The sequence below is a fragment of the Athene cunicularia genome, assembly GCF_003259725.1.
Source record: "Athene cunicularia isolate RWA chromosome 1 unlocalized genomic scaffold, athCun1 chr1_part1, whole genome shotgun sequence".
Classification (NCBI taxonomy): Eukaryota; Metazoa; Chordata; class Aves; order Strigiformes; family Strigidae; genus Athene; species Athene cunicularia.
In genome coordinates, this window is record NW_020799091.1 from 75,380,833 (window position 1) to 75,400,130 (window position 19,298).

Here is a 19,298-nt window from a genome sequence, read left to right on the forward strand (position 1 = left end):
ATTCACAACACATCTTCCTATCATCTTCTGGGTTGTATTTTTTTAAATTCTTTTTTTTTTTTTAAAGGTCACAGATGTAGTTAAATGTCTCAAGTGCAGGCAGTGGAACTCATTCTGTATGCTTTTTGGCTTTTGTTTGTTTTTTTTCCATTGCGCAGAGGTAACGTTTGTGAGAAATCATTATTTCCTTTTTTGAAATCATTCTATATCAATTCAATGATACAGAGTGAAGATTTTAAACATTTGATAACTGTATCTGAGTAAGGTACAAAAACTTAGGAAATAATTTTTGTGCAAAGAAGTAGTGAGATACACAGGCTTCCACTGAGAACAAGGCTCCCTAACACATTAATTTCCATGCTTCTTACCATGGACCAGAGTTTTCCTGAACTACACAGGTCTTTAAATTATTGGACTTGTGATATGGATAGACATACTCAGAAACAGAAGAAGAGGGATGACGAAAATAGTAAAAGGAACAGGAAAAAAGCCTAGGAAAAAGTTACACTCCAGTTTCACAGAGGATACTCATTAGGAAGATAGCAGGTAAATCCTTGGCTATTTAGCCTTTGGTAGGGAGATTTTATGTGAACAAATCAGGTTTTGTCTCTTTCCTTGGAAACTGCAGGGAAAGCTGTGCTGATATTTTTTGTTCCTGTACTGCGGTTATCAGATTTTAGAAACAAAGCATGACACATTTGCTTCTTGTCTTGAAACTGAGAACAAAATGACCAAAAGACTAAGAGTGAGATTAATTTTGTTTTTCTGAAGCCAACTAAGGTGAAACATTGCAGTTATCTGTGCTTCCTATCATTCACAGTAAAGACCTTGTGCCATGCGCAAATTACCACATCGAGCCATGTACTCACACTCCTCTTTTTAACTCCCACAGACCTGTTCCTGTCAAACAACTGGAAGTCAGAAGTCTATTAGAAATACCTTCAGCATCACAGAAGTTTTCAGATGGACACTACTGATATAGGCACTGCTGACAGCTACTTATCAAGACAAAACAAGAAAATCACTTGGCTGGTGTTTCCAAGCTAATTATCAGTTCAGACAGATTTGCCAGGAGAGGACCCCAGGACTCAGGAGAGCTGCAGTCTTGGAGCAGTTTGAGATGAAAGAGCCCATCATCTTGAGCCACCTCAGCCTACTGTGACAAGACCTTCATGTTCGTAAGAAGGGCCTCAGGGGAAGCCTGAGGTACCCAGGGAAAAAAAAGGCCTTGCAGTACATTTTACCTGCTTTGGCAAAGGGGAACAGATCTCTGTGCTGACTGTAGTTATTTTTTCAGTGACAGGAAGAATGAAAATTCACAAGGTGGAAGAGATTCACAGTATGGAGTAAGTGAAAGAGAAGGAAAGGCAAAAGAGAAGAAATTACATTGTCAGACATTCACATCTGCCAGACTTTCACCATAAAGTTTTCTGTGGTAAAATTCCTAAAATGGAATGCAAAACCCAGCCTCAAGGTTTAAAAGCAAGATCACATAAGGACTAAGCTCTCAATATGGAATGCTGTACAGCTTATGTTATGGTGGCATAAATTTCTGCATGCAAGGTTATGCATGACTGAATGCTATGTATTACCTTGCACCTAAAATAATCTTTTTCATATTTAATTAGTAATTATTAATAAGTATTTAATGTCAGCAAGTGTCTGATGAGTCCTTGTGTTTTTCACAGAAGAGTTGCTTCAACTGCAGTAATATGAACCACATCCTTACTGCTAAATAACATTAGAAATGACTTTCTCATTAAAAGTCTATAATAATGGTAAGCACAGTAGCTAGAATAGCAGTAACATACTCTTTTTTTTTTTTTTCTCTTCTCTACCAGTGGGGGAAAACCAAACAACTATTAATCCCTAATTGCCTCAATTTTTTTAACAGATGTGTTCTTCTCTTTTTCACATGCCTTTATTATCTTTTTAGGACTGTCAAAGAAAGAATAACCCACTTGCTGGCTTTGTTGCTGCAGCTCCCTGCAATATTCTATAATATTCTACAATTAAGCCTTTATTCAATCAGAACTATGACCTCCCCGGGAGAAAGTGACTGTTGTAACCTTTAAAGCAGCATGGTAATTAATATTCAGAGCCTAAACATGTTTTAGCTTTTCTAGCAGCATCAAGCTAAAGCTGGTTGATCTTTCTGATTTTGAATTCTTTCCAAATGTATTAAAAGGTGACTGAGTAAAACTGCAGTCAATGAATATCTGATGTTAGACAAATTAAGATTTTTTGCTTCCACAGTTCTCTGCTGATTCTCATTAATTGCAAGAACAAATATTCTTAATTTAAAAACTAATCATTATGGCAAAGTGTCAGCCCCACATGACACAAACTGAATTCATAAATCTGTCTCTTCTTGATGAGGATATATTTTCTTTCACGCTCTGAATACCAGATTAAAATATTTGTTCAAAGCCATTTCAAGAAATTCAGGCTATTTATCCAGAAACACACAAGACTAAGAGATTTGTATATTTTTTTCCATGACCACTGTGAAGATTTCAGAACAGTATTGTCATGTGTCACTCTAAAATCCTAAAAAACCAGGAATACAGCTTTTTTTCTGAGATGGGGATTTATACTCTGCATTTTACATATATGCTTTTAAGTGCAGTTAAGACTATTTCCTATTTTACAGTTTGGTGTTATCTGAATGGCACTCTATGACCTGAAAATCCTTAGGCTGGTGTTCTGATAGAACCTGGAAGTTTTTCTCAATAACCTAATGCGACAGAGGAAGGAATGGCAATAGTTGAATATGGAAAAGAAAGAGGTGGGGTTTTTTTCCCACATAATGATACAGAAAGACATCCACAGTAATCAGTTCTTGACTTCACAAACCTGTCTTCCCTTAAATAATGATTTGGAAGTGTGGCCACATGAATCTCCCATGGCAAAATGACATGAACAACAGCTGAAGAAGGGGAATGTGAGTACATCCCAGGTTTGTTGAGAAAAATACCCAAAACTGTCTTAGGGGACATTTCCTCCAAACTTATCATGCCAGAGGGAAAGATGACCACCAGCTGGACTGAGTAGTAATCAGGAATTAAGAGTCTTCTGAATCAAAGGTCAGCTTGAAAATAAGGGCAAAAGCAACATGACAATTTGTAAAAGAGAGGGAGGTGGGAAGAGGGCAGTAGCCGGACATGGTTTGACATTGCAATAAGTAGCCACAGACATCACAAGCTCCTTCCAGCCTGGACAGAGCACCCTCCTGTGGGGTGCCTGCACCCAGCAAGGGGCTGTCCATGTAGGCTGGCACACAGGGACCATCTTGGCATGTGTGGGACCTTGTGAGTTGTTTTTTTTTTTTATCCTGTGTGGGTCAGTGGGTGGTTGGGAGTGCCAGGAGCTCTCCTGATGCTGGAGCAGCCATATGTCTCACATGGAAAATGGCTGCTGGTGACCCACGCACCCTCGGAGTGGCAGCTTGGTGCACACCTAGCTCTATGCATTTGTGTGTGATTAGAACTCTTTAGGATTAGTTACAGAATGGTCTTTAGAAATCTGCAACTGTTTACTAACCTTTCTTAAGTGTCTAGTATTTTAGTTTATCTTTTGTACTGCTGATCCTGACCCTGAAAGTATAGCTGACTGACTGCTGCTTAGTTATATGTCATTAGTAAATTAAAAAACTGCTTTGATATTGATTTGATTTAAACCACATGAATTTGGCAGCTTTTTCCTATGGCAGTTTATTCTTTAAAAATAAACAAAACCTCATAATTTTATAAAAGGAAACGAAGTGTTCTTTATCTGTTTTGTGGTATTACTTGTAATTAATCTTGTATCTCATTTTTCTACATTCTTTAATAGGGAAAAGTAATGCTTCTTTAAATTGAGATTTTTAAAGTAACAGTTTTATTTTTCTCCAATTCTATTAAGGGAAACATTCTAGATTAACACTTTGTTTTAGTGTACAAGATTAGCTACAGCCAAGGAGGAAATGGTAATTACTGGGAATTTTCCTTTTCCACAGCCTTTAAAAATGAATGGACTCAAGCTACATACTGTCACACTGTTTTGATAAAGCACTGAAGACACAAAGCTATACACAGAGCTCCTTTAGATCCCACTTAAACAAGAGGAAATCCCTAGGTCTATCTTTATAGCTGTTTTCCCCACTCTGCCACAGAAATTTTCTTGAGAGACTAAGCCCCAACAAACCAGTGGTGATATTTCCCCTCTACTATTAAAAAGTTACGTGGGGACCTACAGTGACAAATAGCAAGGGCCAATATCTATAAAATCTACCCAGACAGTTTAATCTGTCCAGCTCCAGCGTTCTTATGGCTGGAGGCCATCCCGACATTACCATGCCATGCAGACCTGCAAGAGTGTGTCTAGACCATAACAACTGGACCTCACATCAACAATATACACATTTCACATTCTCTCTTTATTATAGCCTAACTCTTGTCAGGTCTCATGGGCCAACTTCATGACCACTAGTGGACATCATGCATAAGGGGGAGCAAATCTTCCAGCTGCTGTTCACCTGGAATGGTCCAGGCTGTACTTTATAGAACCTCTCTGCAGTATGAAACAATGTGCAAGGAGATGGTGGTAATATTGAGGTTTTCTGTAGAAATGCACTCTTGATCTGAATTAAAATGCTAATGTGGACACACTCAGAATCAAAATTATATTCTTCCAGCCACAGAATTTCAATTTTCAATGAGCAGGCTCAGGTGCAGCTGCATTTCAGCTGTGGACCTTGTCCAGATATGCAAATAACTCAGTAGGCTGCTTAACAACTATAAAGCATTTCATTTATACTAAATATGATATTGGAATATAATATATCCTAATACTTAGACAAAAGTATTTCTGACTGAAAATTTTGTGGTGATTTATAGGCACTGAACAGATAGTTTGAGGAGTATGTAACATCAATCCTAACTGACATCTTTGTGTCATGTAGAGCTCCTGATCAGAGGAGATATGGAAGGATCACTGTTAACTTTAGCCACCTCAAAACTTTGTGTCTAATCCAGTATTTTTTTGTATTAACCTGACAACTACTGTGGACAGATAAAAAACCCTCCAAAGTAGCTTCAGCTAATCAAAGTAACTTTCTTTCTCTGTTGAAAATAGATAAATGTAGATGACCAGCTTAGACCTGACACCTTGCCTTTTAGGCAAGTTTAGGTGAAGCCAGTCCCTACCTAGAGATTAAAGTCATGTCTAGTACTCATGGCTCCTGTTCCTCAGGACAGAAAGACTAGCAAAAGGGTAGACTGTACTTTATCTGCTATTGTGAGATGAAAATACGAATGACTCCCCTAATTTAACTCCAGTTTTCCTGGATTTAACCTGTAGAAAGCGAAGAGGAATTTGTTTCCATTTGAGGACATGTTTCATTGCTTTTCTTAGCTCTGAAGTAGCTGTGCAGAAAAAGGGAGGTTTTGTCTTCCAGGAGTTACTAACCTAGCCATGGGCACAAATACTAAATTCACTTTAAAAACAACAGAAAAAATAATTAAAATACATACACTTAGGGAAACATTTGAAAATTACGGATTTTGGGGCAGGAGTTAGCTGGGCTCACTGACAGAGCTTTAAACTAGATTTGAAGGGGGAAGGGGGCAAAACATCAGCCCATCTGAAATGCATGTATACCAATGCACACAGCATGGGTAACAGATAGGAGGAGCTTGAAGCTGTGATGAAAAGAGGAAAATTATGATGATGTGGCTATTACAGAAACATGGTGGGATGTCTCCCATGACGAGTGTGCCAGCTGATGGCTAAAAGCTCTTTAGGAGGAACAGACAGGGAAGGAGAGGTGGTGGAGTGGCTCTGTATGTTAGGGACTGTTATGTTTGCTTCGAGCACAGGTGTAGTGAAGACAGGGTGAAGGACCTTTGCATTAGAATCAGGGGGAAGGCCAACAGGGCAGATGTAGTAGGAGTCTACTACAGGCCACTCAACCAGGACAGAGAGGTGGGTGAAATATTCTATAGGCACCTAGATGAAATCTCACGATAGCTTGCCCTTGTTCTTGTGGGTGACTTTAACTTCCCAGACATCTGCTGGAAATACAACGTGGCAGAATGAGACCAGTCCTGGAGATTCCTAGAATGTGTGGGAGACAACTTCCTGATGCAACTGGTGAGTAAACCGACCAGAGAAGGTGCCCTGCTGGATCTCCTCTTTGTGAACAGAGAAGGGCTGGTGGATGATGTGGAGGTTGGAGGTCAACTAGGGCACAGTGATCATGAAATAATGGAGTTCTTTATTCTTAGAGAGGCCAGGAGACAGCTAAGCAGGACTGACATACTGGACTTCAGAAGGGCTGACTTTGTCTTGTTTAGGCACCTGATTGAAAGGATCCCCTGGGAGACTGTCCTGAAGGGTACAGGGGTCCAGGAAGGCTGGGCGCTCTTTAAGAAGGAAGTGTTAATGGCTCAGGAGCAGGCGGTCCCCAGGTGCTCTAAGAGAAGTCGACGCCAGAGAAGACCACCCTGGCTGAACAGGGAGCTTTGGCTGCAACTCGGGGGAGAAAAGGAGAGTTTACAGCCTTTGGAAGAAGGGGCTAGCCACTCACAGTGATTACAGAGAGGCTGTGAGGCTATGCAGGGTGGAAATCAGAAGGGCTAAAGCCCAACTGAAAATTTATTTGGCTTCTGCAATCAAAGATAACAAGAAAAGTTTCTATAAGTATGTCACAAGCAAAAGAAAGTCCAGGGAGGGTCTCCATCCCCTGCTAGATGCAGAAGGAAATTTGTTAAGAAGTGATGAGAAAGCTGAAGGTGCTTAATGCCTTCTTTGACTCAGTCTTTAATAACACGGTTAGTTGTATTGATGAAATCCAGCCTCCACAGACAGAATACAGAGACTGGGAGAACGACCCCCCCAGCAATCCAGGAGACAGTCAGTGACCTGCTGCATCACACAGACACACACAAGTCTATGGGACCAGACAGGATACACCTGAGGGTGCTGAAGTAGCTGGCTGGGGTGCTCGCCAGGCCACTTCTATCATTTACCAGCAGTCCTGGCTGACCGGGGAGGTCCCACAGATTGGAAATTGGCCAAAGTGATGCCCATCTATAAGAAGGGTCGGAAGTATGATCCGGGAAATTACAGGCCTGTCAGATTGACTTCGGTGCCTGGGAAGCTGATGGAGCAGCTCATCCTGAGTGCCATCACACAACACATGTGGGACAACTAGATGCTCGGGCCCAGTCAGCAGGGGTTTATGAAAGGCAGGTCCTGCTTGACAAACCTGATCTCCTTCTACGACAGGGCAACCTGTGCATTGGATGAGGGAAAGGCTGTGGATGTAATTTACCCTGACTATAGCAAGGCTTTTGACACCATTTCCCATAGCATTCTTCTCGCAAAAATGACTGCTCGAGGTTTGGACAATCGCACACTTCGCTGGGTAAAAAACTGGCTGGACGACCGGGCCCAGAGAGTTGTGGTAAACAGAGTTAAATCCAGCTGGCGGCCGGTCACGAGTGGTGTTCCCCAGGGCTCGGTGTTGGGGCCACTCCTGTTTAACATCTTTATTGATGATCTAGACGAGGGGATCGAGTGCACCCTCAGTCAGTTTGCAGATGACACCCAGTTGGGTGGGAGTGTTGATGTGCTCGAGGGCAGGGAGGCTCTGCAGAGAGACCTGGACAGGCTGGAGCCATGGGCTGAGGCCAGCTGGAGGAGTTTCCATAAGGCCAAATGCCGGGGGCTGCCCTTGGGCCACAACAACCCCCAGCAGTGCTACAGGCTTGGGGAGGAGTGGCTGGAGAGCTGCCAGTCAGAGAGGGACCTGGGGTGTTGATTGACAGCTGGCTGAACAGGAGCCAGCAGTGTGCCCAGGTGGCCAAGAAGGCCAATGGCATCCTGGCTTGTGTCAGCAATAGTGTGGCCAGCAGGGACAGGGAAGGGATCTGACCCCTGTCCTCGGCACTGGTGAGGCCGCCCCTCGATTCCTGTGTTCAGTTTTGGGCCCCTCACTACAAAAAGGACATTGAATGACTCGAGCGTGTCCAGAGAAGGGCAACAAAGCTGGTGCAGGGTCTGGAGCACAGGTCGTACTGGGAGCGGCTGAGGGAACTGGGGGTGTTTAGTCTGGAGAAGAGGAGGCTGAGGGGAGACCTCATCGCCCTCTACAGCTCCCTGAAAGGAGGTTGCAGAGAGTTGGGGATGAGTCTATTTAGCCTAGTTGAAAGTGACAGGACAAGAGGTAATGGCCTCAAGTTGCACCAGTGAAAGTTCAGACTAGTTATTAGGAAGCATTTCTTTCCAGACCGGGTTGTTAGGTGTTGGAATGGGCTGCCCAGGGAGGTGGTGGAGTCCCCATCTCTGGAGGTGTTCAAGAGTAGGGTCGATTTAGAGCTTAAGGATATGCTGTAGTTGGGAACTGTGCTAGGCGAACGGTTGGACTAGATGATCTCCAGGGTCCTTTCCAACCTAGATGATTCTGTGATTCTATGAAAAACAAAAGCTAAAGAAAAAACCCCACAACACCATTATGTTAAATACAGTAAAGTATCACCTGAGAACTATGGCTTCAGCCTTAGAGATAAATATACCAGGATAACTGCAATCTTGTAGCAATTTGCATTTATTTTCTTCCTATGTACTGGTTTCTCATTCTTTTCAAATTATTCAAAAAATAAAGTACTGTGACAACGTTTTTCTTGCCATTTCACACACAATAATACCCAGTATTACATCACTGCAGGAAAACTCCATTCTTTATCTTCAAATTTTGGCCCCTAGATCTAATCCATAACAAATCAATTTGATCACTAGCTGAAAGCCTAAATTGCAACTGTGAGTGTTCCTTCATTGCTTTGTGCCTGTTCTTTCTTTCTTTCTTTCTTTTCCTTCTTTTCTTTATTTTCCTTCCTTCACTCCTTCCTTTCACAGTGGAAGCAGGAGATGAGACACTGAACTATGATTCTGCCTTCAGATATTTTCCCATTGCTTGCCTTCTTATCCCTTCCACATTGGTTAGCAATCGCATGAATTCCTATATCGTATCGTAATCGTATGAATTCCTATATCAAGGTGTAAAGGAAAGCTTGTATAACAGAGGCCTGTGTGAAGGAAGTAAGATTCCTGCTCTAAACGAAGAGTGGAACAGTGGCAAAAGCAATCAAAACCACTTGTACTACACTATATTTTGTAAAAAATATTTATTTCTTTTACTTTCTCACTTTAAATATTAGCTGCTGTATGCTCATTTAATTCAAATCTTAAAATTTTCCATTTGATATGCATAGTCACATGGGTTCAAACATTGTTCTCTGTAGTCCACACCAGGCTGTAATAGATTACAATTTATTAGAAACTTAAATGGAATCTAGGAAAACTGCAAATGCAAGACTCCGTTGTTGTGATTTTTTTGCAGGTAGGGTACTTCAGTAACTTTTTTCAATAGTAACAAACAAAAAAACAAACAAGCAATTTTACTTTTCTCAAGGAAGAATATTTTGTATTACTCTATTATTTTTTTTTCCTCCCCTAAATTTATACTGCAGTAGATAGTATAAAATCTCCCAGTGGAAACAGACAAGGTTGATTTAGTGTGTGAAAGCCAGTATTTTCTTACTCATTCAAAATAGTATCAAAAATTACAAATACAGTTTGGTAGTGGTAAATTGCAATGACTTTAAGATTTAAATAAAACCACAAACCAGAAAGTTACATAGTTATATTTGATTTTTTTTTTTGCATTTAAGTGGGAAAAATATAAATAATGAAAGATTAAATCTCATTCTATCATACATTTTAGTAGCTACTACAATCAATTTTTTAAATGTGTCTTGACATGAGGCACACTCTTCATTGCTTACTTTTGCTTCCTCTTCTGCCCTTCACAGGTTTTCTTAAAAACAAAATGTTTAATATCTGAGACACAGCCTTTTTACATTAAAATTAATGCCAAATTTAATAAGACACATTGAATAGAAAAGATTTCATAATAATAAATTAATCATCAGGAAATCTGTACAAAATCAACAAGCTAGTGCATTTTGATTTATTTGTCTCCTCCTTCTTAAGCCTCTCCTGTATTGTCTAGCTTCACATTTCTTTTGTCTTTATGCCTCTTCATGGCTGCTTCCCAGACCTGTATAGATGGCTGCAGTTTGTCAGGCAAAATTCTCACAAATAAGATTGATTTGTGCATCAACTGATCAGAAATATGACATAACCAATATAAATGATACATGAGAATATGCTTTGAAGAATAATCATGTTTTTTTTGTTTTCATTTGTGAAATGCCAGAGTAGGGCCTTTTTAAAGAGCAAACAGCAAGCATACAGCAGAGTCTTTATATTTTCTAATAGCTTTTGTCTGTACATATCACATTTACCACTGTAAAAATGTACATGCTGAACTCAAATGTTAAAGTGTTCAAATGTGAAGTGAAATCCATTGGGGATTACTGAGCACATAATAACCACAGCTGGTTCAGGAAGACCCTGAGATATAAATAGTTGGAGGATAGAGGAGTATTAGAGGGAATTATTACGTGTTTGTCCTTCCCTAACCATCCCCAAACATCCCCAGCAATGTTTGGAGTTTGGAGACAGGATGCTTGGCTAGATGTTTTGGTTGGAATCAATAGAACTATACATTCCTTTTTGTTTTAACTCTGTGCATATCTTCAACAATACCATTCAAACATTACTGCAAAGATGGTGGGATGCAAGATGGAGCAATGGTGTCCTCAGCACATGTTTAGCAGAAAGAGAACATTGCTGAATTTTTCCTGCAGCATGAATGGCCCATGCAAAGTTGAGTAAGCATCACTGCTGCACAGACAGATATCTAGGGACTAGGACAAATGGGAGGACTGCGAAGTGGCCAGGTATGGCTCTGTGAATAATTTTACACAGATACTTCTTAATCCTGAAAACAAAACAACAGTGCTTTTCCTTCAGATGCAAAATGGTTTGAAATTTGCAGGTGCTACTGTCAAATCAAATTTTTTAATATTCAGCAACTCAAGCAGTTACATGGCCTGCTATTCTAAAGTAGTGGTCACAGAAAGAAATTTCTGCCTGCTATGGCTATTTACCCTTTCCAGCTCCAGATATACCCTCATTTAAGTTTTAACTCAAGATATGATTAAGTGAAGAGAAACATGTAGTGAACACAACTCAGCTTACAGTTTTCATATGAGTTAAGGGACTGTTAAAAGGATAGTGATGCCTTTAATCCAATTTTCTAACTCCAGGCTTAAGCAAGAAAACAGTGTCTTAGGATTCTACCTTGATATATTTTTCCAAATTACTTCTATTGTGAAGACAAAACCTAAATCTGCTTGTCTAGAAAGAACACATCATTACCACATTCACTGTAAAAGAATAGGTCAGAGAGCGGATGAAGTGAGAATATTATTATTTGTTTCTATATTGCTTCAATACTGAAATCTAAAGTGTATTCTTTACAAATCAGGAGAATATCTCATCTTAAATACATAAAAGCCTTTTGAAAACATCCTGGATAGCATATGTTTTTAAGAACACTTAGGGGGAAAAGAATAAGAAAAGGCAATAGGATGCATTTTAACAAGATTTAAAACCTGTTTTTCTACATATTTCTAAATAGTGAAAAGCTTCTTAGAGGCCTAAATTTATTAGAGCACTAGGAAGGTCAAGTTTCCTTCAGTTAAGCCATTATGATATTTCTACAATGAAATAGTTTTAATGAATCCAATTGAAATTCGTACATGATACCTTAACTGCTTTAATTTGCCTTGTTCATTGAAAAATGCTCTGAAACTATTGTGCAATGAGGTTTGGCCAGTTAATGTCATCTAAAGAATTAGAGACTGAAGACATTCTCCACATTCAATTCTATCATCATTATTCATGATGCACATAACTATATGAAGTGTCACTGAGAAGCTTTTGCCAACTCTTATGGATGTATTTTTTTTAGAAAACAGCAAATAAAGATTACAGCATGAAACACTGCAGAACACATTCACTGATCTATTGTCTTCTTATTTACTATTTATCCAAATATTCACAAGTTAAACCTGCTATTACACAAAATGCAATCAATATAAGAGCAGATCCAATAAAAAAGATTGTTGCTGAGTGAATTAAAACCAGTCTGATTAAACCCAAACCAAAACAAGATAAAATCAATCAACTAATCTAAGAATGTCATTGCCAAGAAAAAAAAAATGTTAAAAAAAAAAGTTACGTGTGTTGGAGGAGAGACTGACAAATACCTTGTGTACTGAGCCTGTGCTTTGAAAGTAATCATTGATCTAAATAGTCAAATCCAAAGGCATTTAACAAGAGAAATGTGGTGTGATGGCCCTGGCCAGTAGCCAGGCACCCCCAAAGCTGCAATGCAGTCACTCCCTACCAGAAATACAGAGGAGAAAACTCAAACTACAAACACAAGAAAACTTGTGGATTGAGATAAAGAACATGTAACAGGAGAAGCAAAGAGAAAAAACAACTGAGAGGACATCACTTGCCACCTCCCACAGGCAGACTGATGCCTAGACACCTCTGAACAACAGCTATGTGGAAGCCAAACCTACTCGAGCTTCTTTCTCTGTTACATCCTCTGAGCGTGTTATATGGTGTTGGATATCCCCTTGGCCAATTTGGGTCAGCTGTTCTGACTCTTGCTCACCCTCTCAAACTCTTGTTCACCTCCAGCCTACTGGCTCTGGGGTAGAGTGGGAAAAATAAAAAGCCTTGGCCCTGAGCAAGCACTCTTCAGCAATAGTCAAGGCACTGATGTGCTCTCAACACTGTTTTAGCCATAAACCCAACATATAGCACCATATGGGTTACTCTGAGGAAATTTAACACCATTCCAGAGAGACCCAGTACATTATTCCACAGTTGTGGCACAATCTCCACCTTTTTAGAGGTGCCTATTTCACCAAGAAGAGGTGTGCTGTAGGTCTATGAAAGCTGGAATTTTTTTTTTTTTAATTATTATTAAGTATAGATGAAACCTACATGAAGCGAAGACCAGAGTAATATACTTTCGGGTTTTTCAACTAAATAATCAATATTATGATGAAGACACAACATGTTTAGCTGGTCATCCATAATAGAGAAAACCTAATAGGACACAGAAAAAAAACTTACATATTTTAAAGAAAAGCAAAGACATTACGTTTGCCTATAAATGACAGGAAAGTTAACCTTCATTACGTAAATAGCAACCAGCTGTAAAAACAGCATAGGATTTTTATCTTTAACTATCAGCTTCACAAGATTGGAATCTTTTGAATAAAAGGGTTATAGGAGATTAGGTGTAATTTTCTCCTGCTAGGAAAAACACCAAGTGACCAAGCAGACAATATTACTGCATTAATATACTGGTGTCAAAACCCAAGTGCTTATAAGTCACTGTGAAAATGAGAAATAAGCGCCCACAACATTAAGAATTTCATTGATTATTTTTTGTTTAGCATTGAAAACAAAGTTATTCAACTGTTTTTGTTGGGTTTATATAATGCTATTTTTAAGAGAAATAAAACTGCACTGTGAACCCGTAAGTTTCTATTGAACTGTAAAGAAGCTCACCAAAACATAAGTTTCTCTACTAGTCAAGTTTCTCTACTAGTCAATAGGCTGTTACTATACTACTACCTCTGAAAAAAAAGGCACGCGTCCTCTTAAGCCAAATATTCAGTTTAGTATTCAACCAAACTAGAAGTCACCCCAAGTGGCCTTCCAGTGAACCCTGTTGGCAGTTTAGGAAGTAGTCACCAGCACTGACATGTAACTTCCGACTTCCAGTTTTGCTTTCTTATGACATAGCCACCTCTTCTCCAGTAAGAATACTGCTCTTTGCTGTTTTATGTGAGAACTGGATGGCAACTAGCAGCACCAAAACTAATCACTTTGTCTTGAATGAAATTATTAGAAAATGAGGTTTTGCATAGAATTAGTGTTTTGTACACATTAAATAAAGTCTATTAGCATGCCAATCAGAATGTATTATTCCCATTTCCTACAATCCTTTTTCTTCAACTTGTTTGACCTGAAACTTAATTAGATACATGCCTACTGTCTCCAATGGAAAGACACTTGGAATTGTATGTTTCTGTATATAAATCAACTAAATAACTAACTAAATAAAATAGCACTGTTATGTTCTCTAATAAACACAGCAGTGTGACCTTGATTTCTGTGAATTCAGTGAAGTCAAGGCAAATGCATACTGATGCAACACATACCCTACAGGTAACATCCAGCTCACAGAACTTCTTACAGGGAGATGAGCTGAGTGTAAGGATTCAATGGACGGCAATGAAGTGAAAGTAGGATAATGCTCATTCTCTGCATTGACTCTACAGTGGGAAAAGAGTCATGCAGAATTAAAAAAAATGTGGCAATGGTCAGTCCAGTTTGGAATTAATTATGGACTCTTGCAGCTGTGTCTGTAACACCCTTAAAACAGTCCTAGGTATTTACAGATCAGCATCATTCATCCTCCTTGGAATGTACAGAAGACAAGATCTAGGAAAATTCTTCAATAATCAAAAATCCTCAAAAATATCTGTGACATGTAGGTAGCTGGCACAAATTGTGACTTCCAGTGAGCTGATCATATAGGAGAGTGGCCCCACTATCAACAAGAAAACAAAGGTCTGTTATGATTTCATCTCCAAACCAGAATGTATGTCCTTCAAAGGAAGATGAATTTTTGTGCCTCTGTTCACATTTTTCTTACGTGTCTCATTTTAAGCTTAAGAATGCATGCATAACTGGAAGAATGAGTGCAGCAAAATATCAGAACGCAGAGGAGTAACACAATTTGAACAACAAATATAATACACAAGACACATCATTAAAAAAATAAAATATTTAAATTTGTTTAGTTTGAATGGACTACTTGCAGAGGTAAGTACTTTTAAATGCAAAAAGCAGGACAATGCAAGGAAGAGAATGCAGCATCTAATAAAAACTATTTTCCTACCAGGTAGCCTGACATCATTAATTTATTATAAAAGGCTACGTGACTTCAAATGACAGACCTCTTATGAGGGCTGAAATGTTGGAAAAAGGTGATAGTTAACAAGTGATCATTAGTAATGGTCTCACTTGTCTTCTGCTCCATGGACAACTGTATTATTCTCTTAAGCACAATTCTCAGTTGCAAGAGGCAGACATAATAAGCTACCTCATTGGGTTGTGTTGTTTCTGTTCTCAGGTATAAACTCCATTCCCCTAAACTAGCAAACCGTGCATAACATTTAGACAGCTTAGACTATAAAACTGAAAATGAACTGTGCTTTTTTCTTTTTTTTTTTTTTTTCCTAGAAATATTAAACCAGAGCAAAATATCATACATCTGGAATAGAGAATACCAGCTTCAGAATTAAAAACTTACTAAAGTTATGCTTTTTTAGTTAGAATGGAAATAACTATGTAACTAAGCAGTGAAAAGAACAAATTTCTCATTTTCCAGTTAGAAATTCTTTGTCATAATGTTTTGTTTCAGAGTTTGGAGCTTTAAGGGAGAATAACTGTATTGTCATCTATAATAATAACAAGTATTAAAAACTTAAACAGTAAGTTCTTTCTAACCATTAAATGGAGAGACAGTGGTCACAAACACTGTATATCCACAAACTTCAGTCATTTGTGGCTGCTTCTACTTCCTTTCTCACGGTCACAGAAGAGCATGCTTACAAGCCCAGAACTGGAATACAACAACTGTACCTGGCCTGATGCACCAGCTATTATTCACTCAGCAGCATTTGAAAGTCAGAAGCTACTGCATCAGTGCAAGTTAATTATGATGAAAAAAGCATCCAAGTTGACCTTCTTCTTTCAGGAAAGAGATTTTGTGTTGGTAATATTCAGTCTGGACCCTCATCAGTGCCCTGTGCAGGAGCCATCTATTGGTTATAGATCAATTCTAGACATTGCCTTCAGAAACATACTTTGAACACTGGTGAAGCAAAATGCTCGTTATTGACAAACACAGAAAACAAGCACATATGTTACTGACAGAAAAGCTACATTGACTCTGCACAAATAAAACTCTTGTACTGTTTCCCTACTTTCCACTGTGACTTTAATTTTCAAAAAGTTATACTAGTTAGTGAAATAAAATTAATAAATGTTTATTTTGCATCATAAATAATGCTATGCTTAGGCTCACATAAGAGTTGAACTTTTCATGATGTGGAGTGTGGTGGATTTTTAAATCATTAGACTGGGAGTACATAGTTTTAAGTTAATAGTGAATTGTAAAAAATGAGCAGGAATGTTGTATTATTTTAATCTTAACATGTTCATTCTGAGAAGATAATTACATTCTGACTTCTTTATTGAAAAAAAATGATCATGCCCTTGCCTTATTTATTTGTGGTACATACCATTATGTATGGTGTCAATAACCTATAAACTAAATAGCATGCTGTTCTGAAAGCTCATGTAACATGCAGAAGGATTTTCTGTGAAATTAGACAAATGAGCTCTGTTGATAATATTTGACTAGAATTCATAATGTTCTTAATAGTCGGAAAAATGCTCAGCTCCTTGACAAAGCACCAAGGAAAGGGACTGGGGAGAAATGAACCTTACCACTCACTAGTCTGACAGTGACTAATCACTGACAAAACCTTTAACAAAATTCTGGGTATCCAAAAATAAAGTTGAAAAGTGACATTATTATTAAGTCTTTTTATGCTACATACTTTCTGAAGATGATTAATAATTATACTACACAGACCCCTTCGAGAAAGACACAGCACAAATGTTTTTCAACCCGAGTAAATGATTCATAATTCTTTATCTTGATCCACTAGTGTTTTTGTACTACATGTTCCCTTAAAATGAAATTCCCTCTGCAACATTTAAAATGCCTGCTGAAGAACCCTGTCAGTGGATGTGGGTAAGTATTCCTCTTAAACAAAATAATGATGTATTAAAGCAGCAGATTACATAGAACATATATAATTTTTTTACACTGGAGGATATTGGCATATGCCAATACCAAGATTCCTGTGGCATCAGTTTTTAAGAAAGGATCAAGAAAACTAAAATATCTTCTGGTGTTCTAGCTTTTGATCCTTCTTAACATGTTCAATAAATGGATAAATTTACTTTGTGTTTAATCAAAGCTAATTGGTAAACACGACTGCAATGGATATGAGTTCTGTTGCTGAACTTACCAAAATGTCTTATGTTGGGTGTACTTAATCATTTCACTAGAGTCTGGCTACATGTAAGAATGTCTTAGGTGTCTGTTTCCCAAAGTTAAACTCCATGACTCTGCAGCTATAGGTGGGCTAACTAGGCCGTGATAAAGCTTAAACTTCATTCTTCTGCTGATTTATGGGGCCATCAGGAATCATTCCATTGCCAGAAGCCACAGCTGACAGCAACATTGCCACTGCATCTCCCATCCCTCACATGTCTCGTACATATTGCCTGTGCTGAGTAGTCTATTAAGCAGCTTCAGAAATTATTAAAATGAAATTTTTAGAAAGATAAAAGTCTTCATGAACTTCTGTCTCCTTCTAGTATTTAAAATAGAACTTTAGCAGACTTGAATAATACAAAGTAATATTTCAGGAATTACATGAACAGATTTGGTGTGACTTCTGCCAATAGGAAAAACTCCTGTATGCAAATTTACTTTCTTTTTTTTTTAAAAAAAACCAAAACAAAACCACCTTTCTGACAAATCTTTTCTGGGTCTTTGACACTGAAGTCCACAGAATATATTAAAATAGATTGTCTCAGATTGGTTTTGCACATCATGAATCCCCTGTGAGAAATAAATGGATTTAAATAATGTGCCTCAGCATTCACAGTTCTAACAAAGTGAACCAAATCAATTCTGCTGCACATTCAAACACATGGAATATTCTGAATTAGTCTTTCTAAGGAGTAGTCTACCATGACAGTAGAACTATGATGTGCCACAATCACTCTTCTTAAAAAGTAAAAGCAAGTATAAACCCCTTCTTATCACTTCCACAGCCTCAGTAATCCAGTCATTTATACACAGAGATCCTAAATACTTTAAAGTATATTTGACAGTTCTAAGTTAGAGCATTCCTAGAGAAACATCAAGCTAAATATCTATAATTGTGATGTTTGCCAAATAACTTTCATACAGTGGAGTCACAAATTAGGTGGGCTTTTTTTGTAATCTGAGGCATTTCTTCAACTTGAAAAAAAAAAAGATATTTGAAGATAATATTATCCTCAAATCAAAGAAAACATGGAGTTGCTTCTTTGTTTTAACACATTGTTTCATAAGTTTTCTATAAAGCTCTGAATAAACATGGAAGGTCATGATCAGTCTTACCCTACCACATTATCATAACAGGTGAAAATTTTTTGCTATTTTGTACCAGTCTTGGAAGAAATCTGATGATTTAGAAGATATATACATCCTGACAGGAGATCATCTTACTCACTGTTCACTTTTTACTAATCTGGCAGTATATTTGGTTATGTATCTAATTATTCATGTCTCTGGCCCTTTGATTTTTTTGTCCTTATTAAAGTTGTAATATCAGGTGAGGTAAAGCTTATCACTAAAAATAAGATGAAAGAATCAACATGTAAATTTTGGACATTTTAATATAAAAGATACCTGTTGGTAGCTGAGTTCATACTACAACACCCACCATTTCATAAGAATCAGATAAACATCATTCTCGTAACGTGTTATATAATGGATTCCTCATAGAATTACTCTGTCCCTTAGGGAGGAATTAGGTTTTCATTTATTACGTACATAATTTAGCAAAGGAAATGACAATTAGATTTGTTTAATTTAATCTTCCAGGTAATGTGGGATTTTTCCCACTAGTACATTTGTACTTGGGTTTGGTGCTTTCTTCTGTTCTTACTTCTCTAATTAATAATGTATGTTTCATAGCACTAAATCATTACAAAGGCTAACAATAATAAATTATTCTCTAGTTTTAAAAATCTTTTTTTAGGAGTCTCAGGATAACCCTGATGATTTTAGTTATTACACTGTTTATGTTTACATATCCATGTAGTGAATTTAATACCATGTGAGAAAGCTAGAAATACTGGAATAAAAAATTGAACTAGAATTGGCTTTAGAACACATTCTGGGGTTTCTAAATATCTCCAAATTATGCTCTAACTCTTAATTTTTTCTTCAGAATAAATCAGTTTTGTTGATTTCTGAGAGACCACTGGAAATCGTGCAGTGACCATCCCCTACCCTCAGAGGTGATTTTGGGAAATACCCTCCCCCTCCTCTCCCCAATTTACACTGATGTTTTATCAACACATTTCAAAACCTCAATAACACAAAGCCTTGATCAGTT

At 38.0% G+C, this 19,298-nt stretch overlaps 1 protein-coding gene across 1 annotated transcript in view; it reads right to left on the reverse strand.

The window, feature by feature from the left end:
- NLGN4X (neuroligin 4 X-linked) overlaps nucleotides 1-861 on the reverse strand; it is a 15,018-nt gene extending 14,157 nt beyond the window's left edge. Inside the window, exon 1 of the mRNA XM_026846101.1 lies at nucleotides 849-861. Coding sequence (XP_026701902.1) covers nucleotides 849-861 — 13 coding nt within the window. The remainder of the gene's footprint in view (nucleotides 1-848) is intronic.
- Nucleotides 862-19,298: the final 18,437 nt, after the last annotated feature.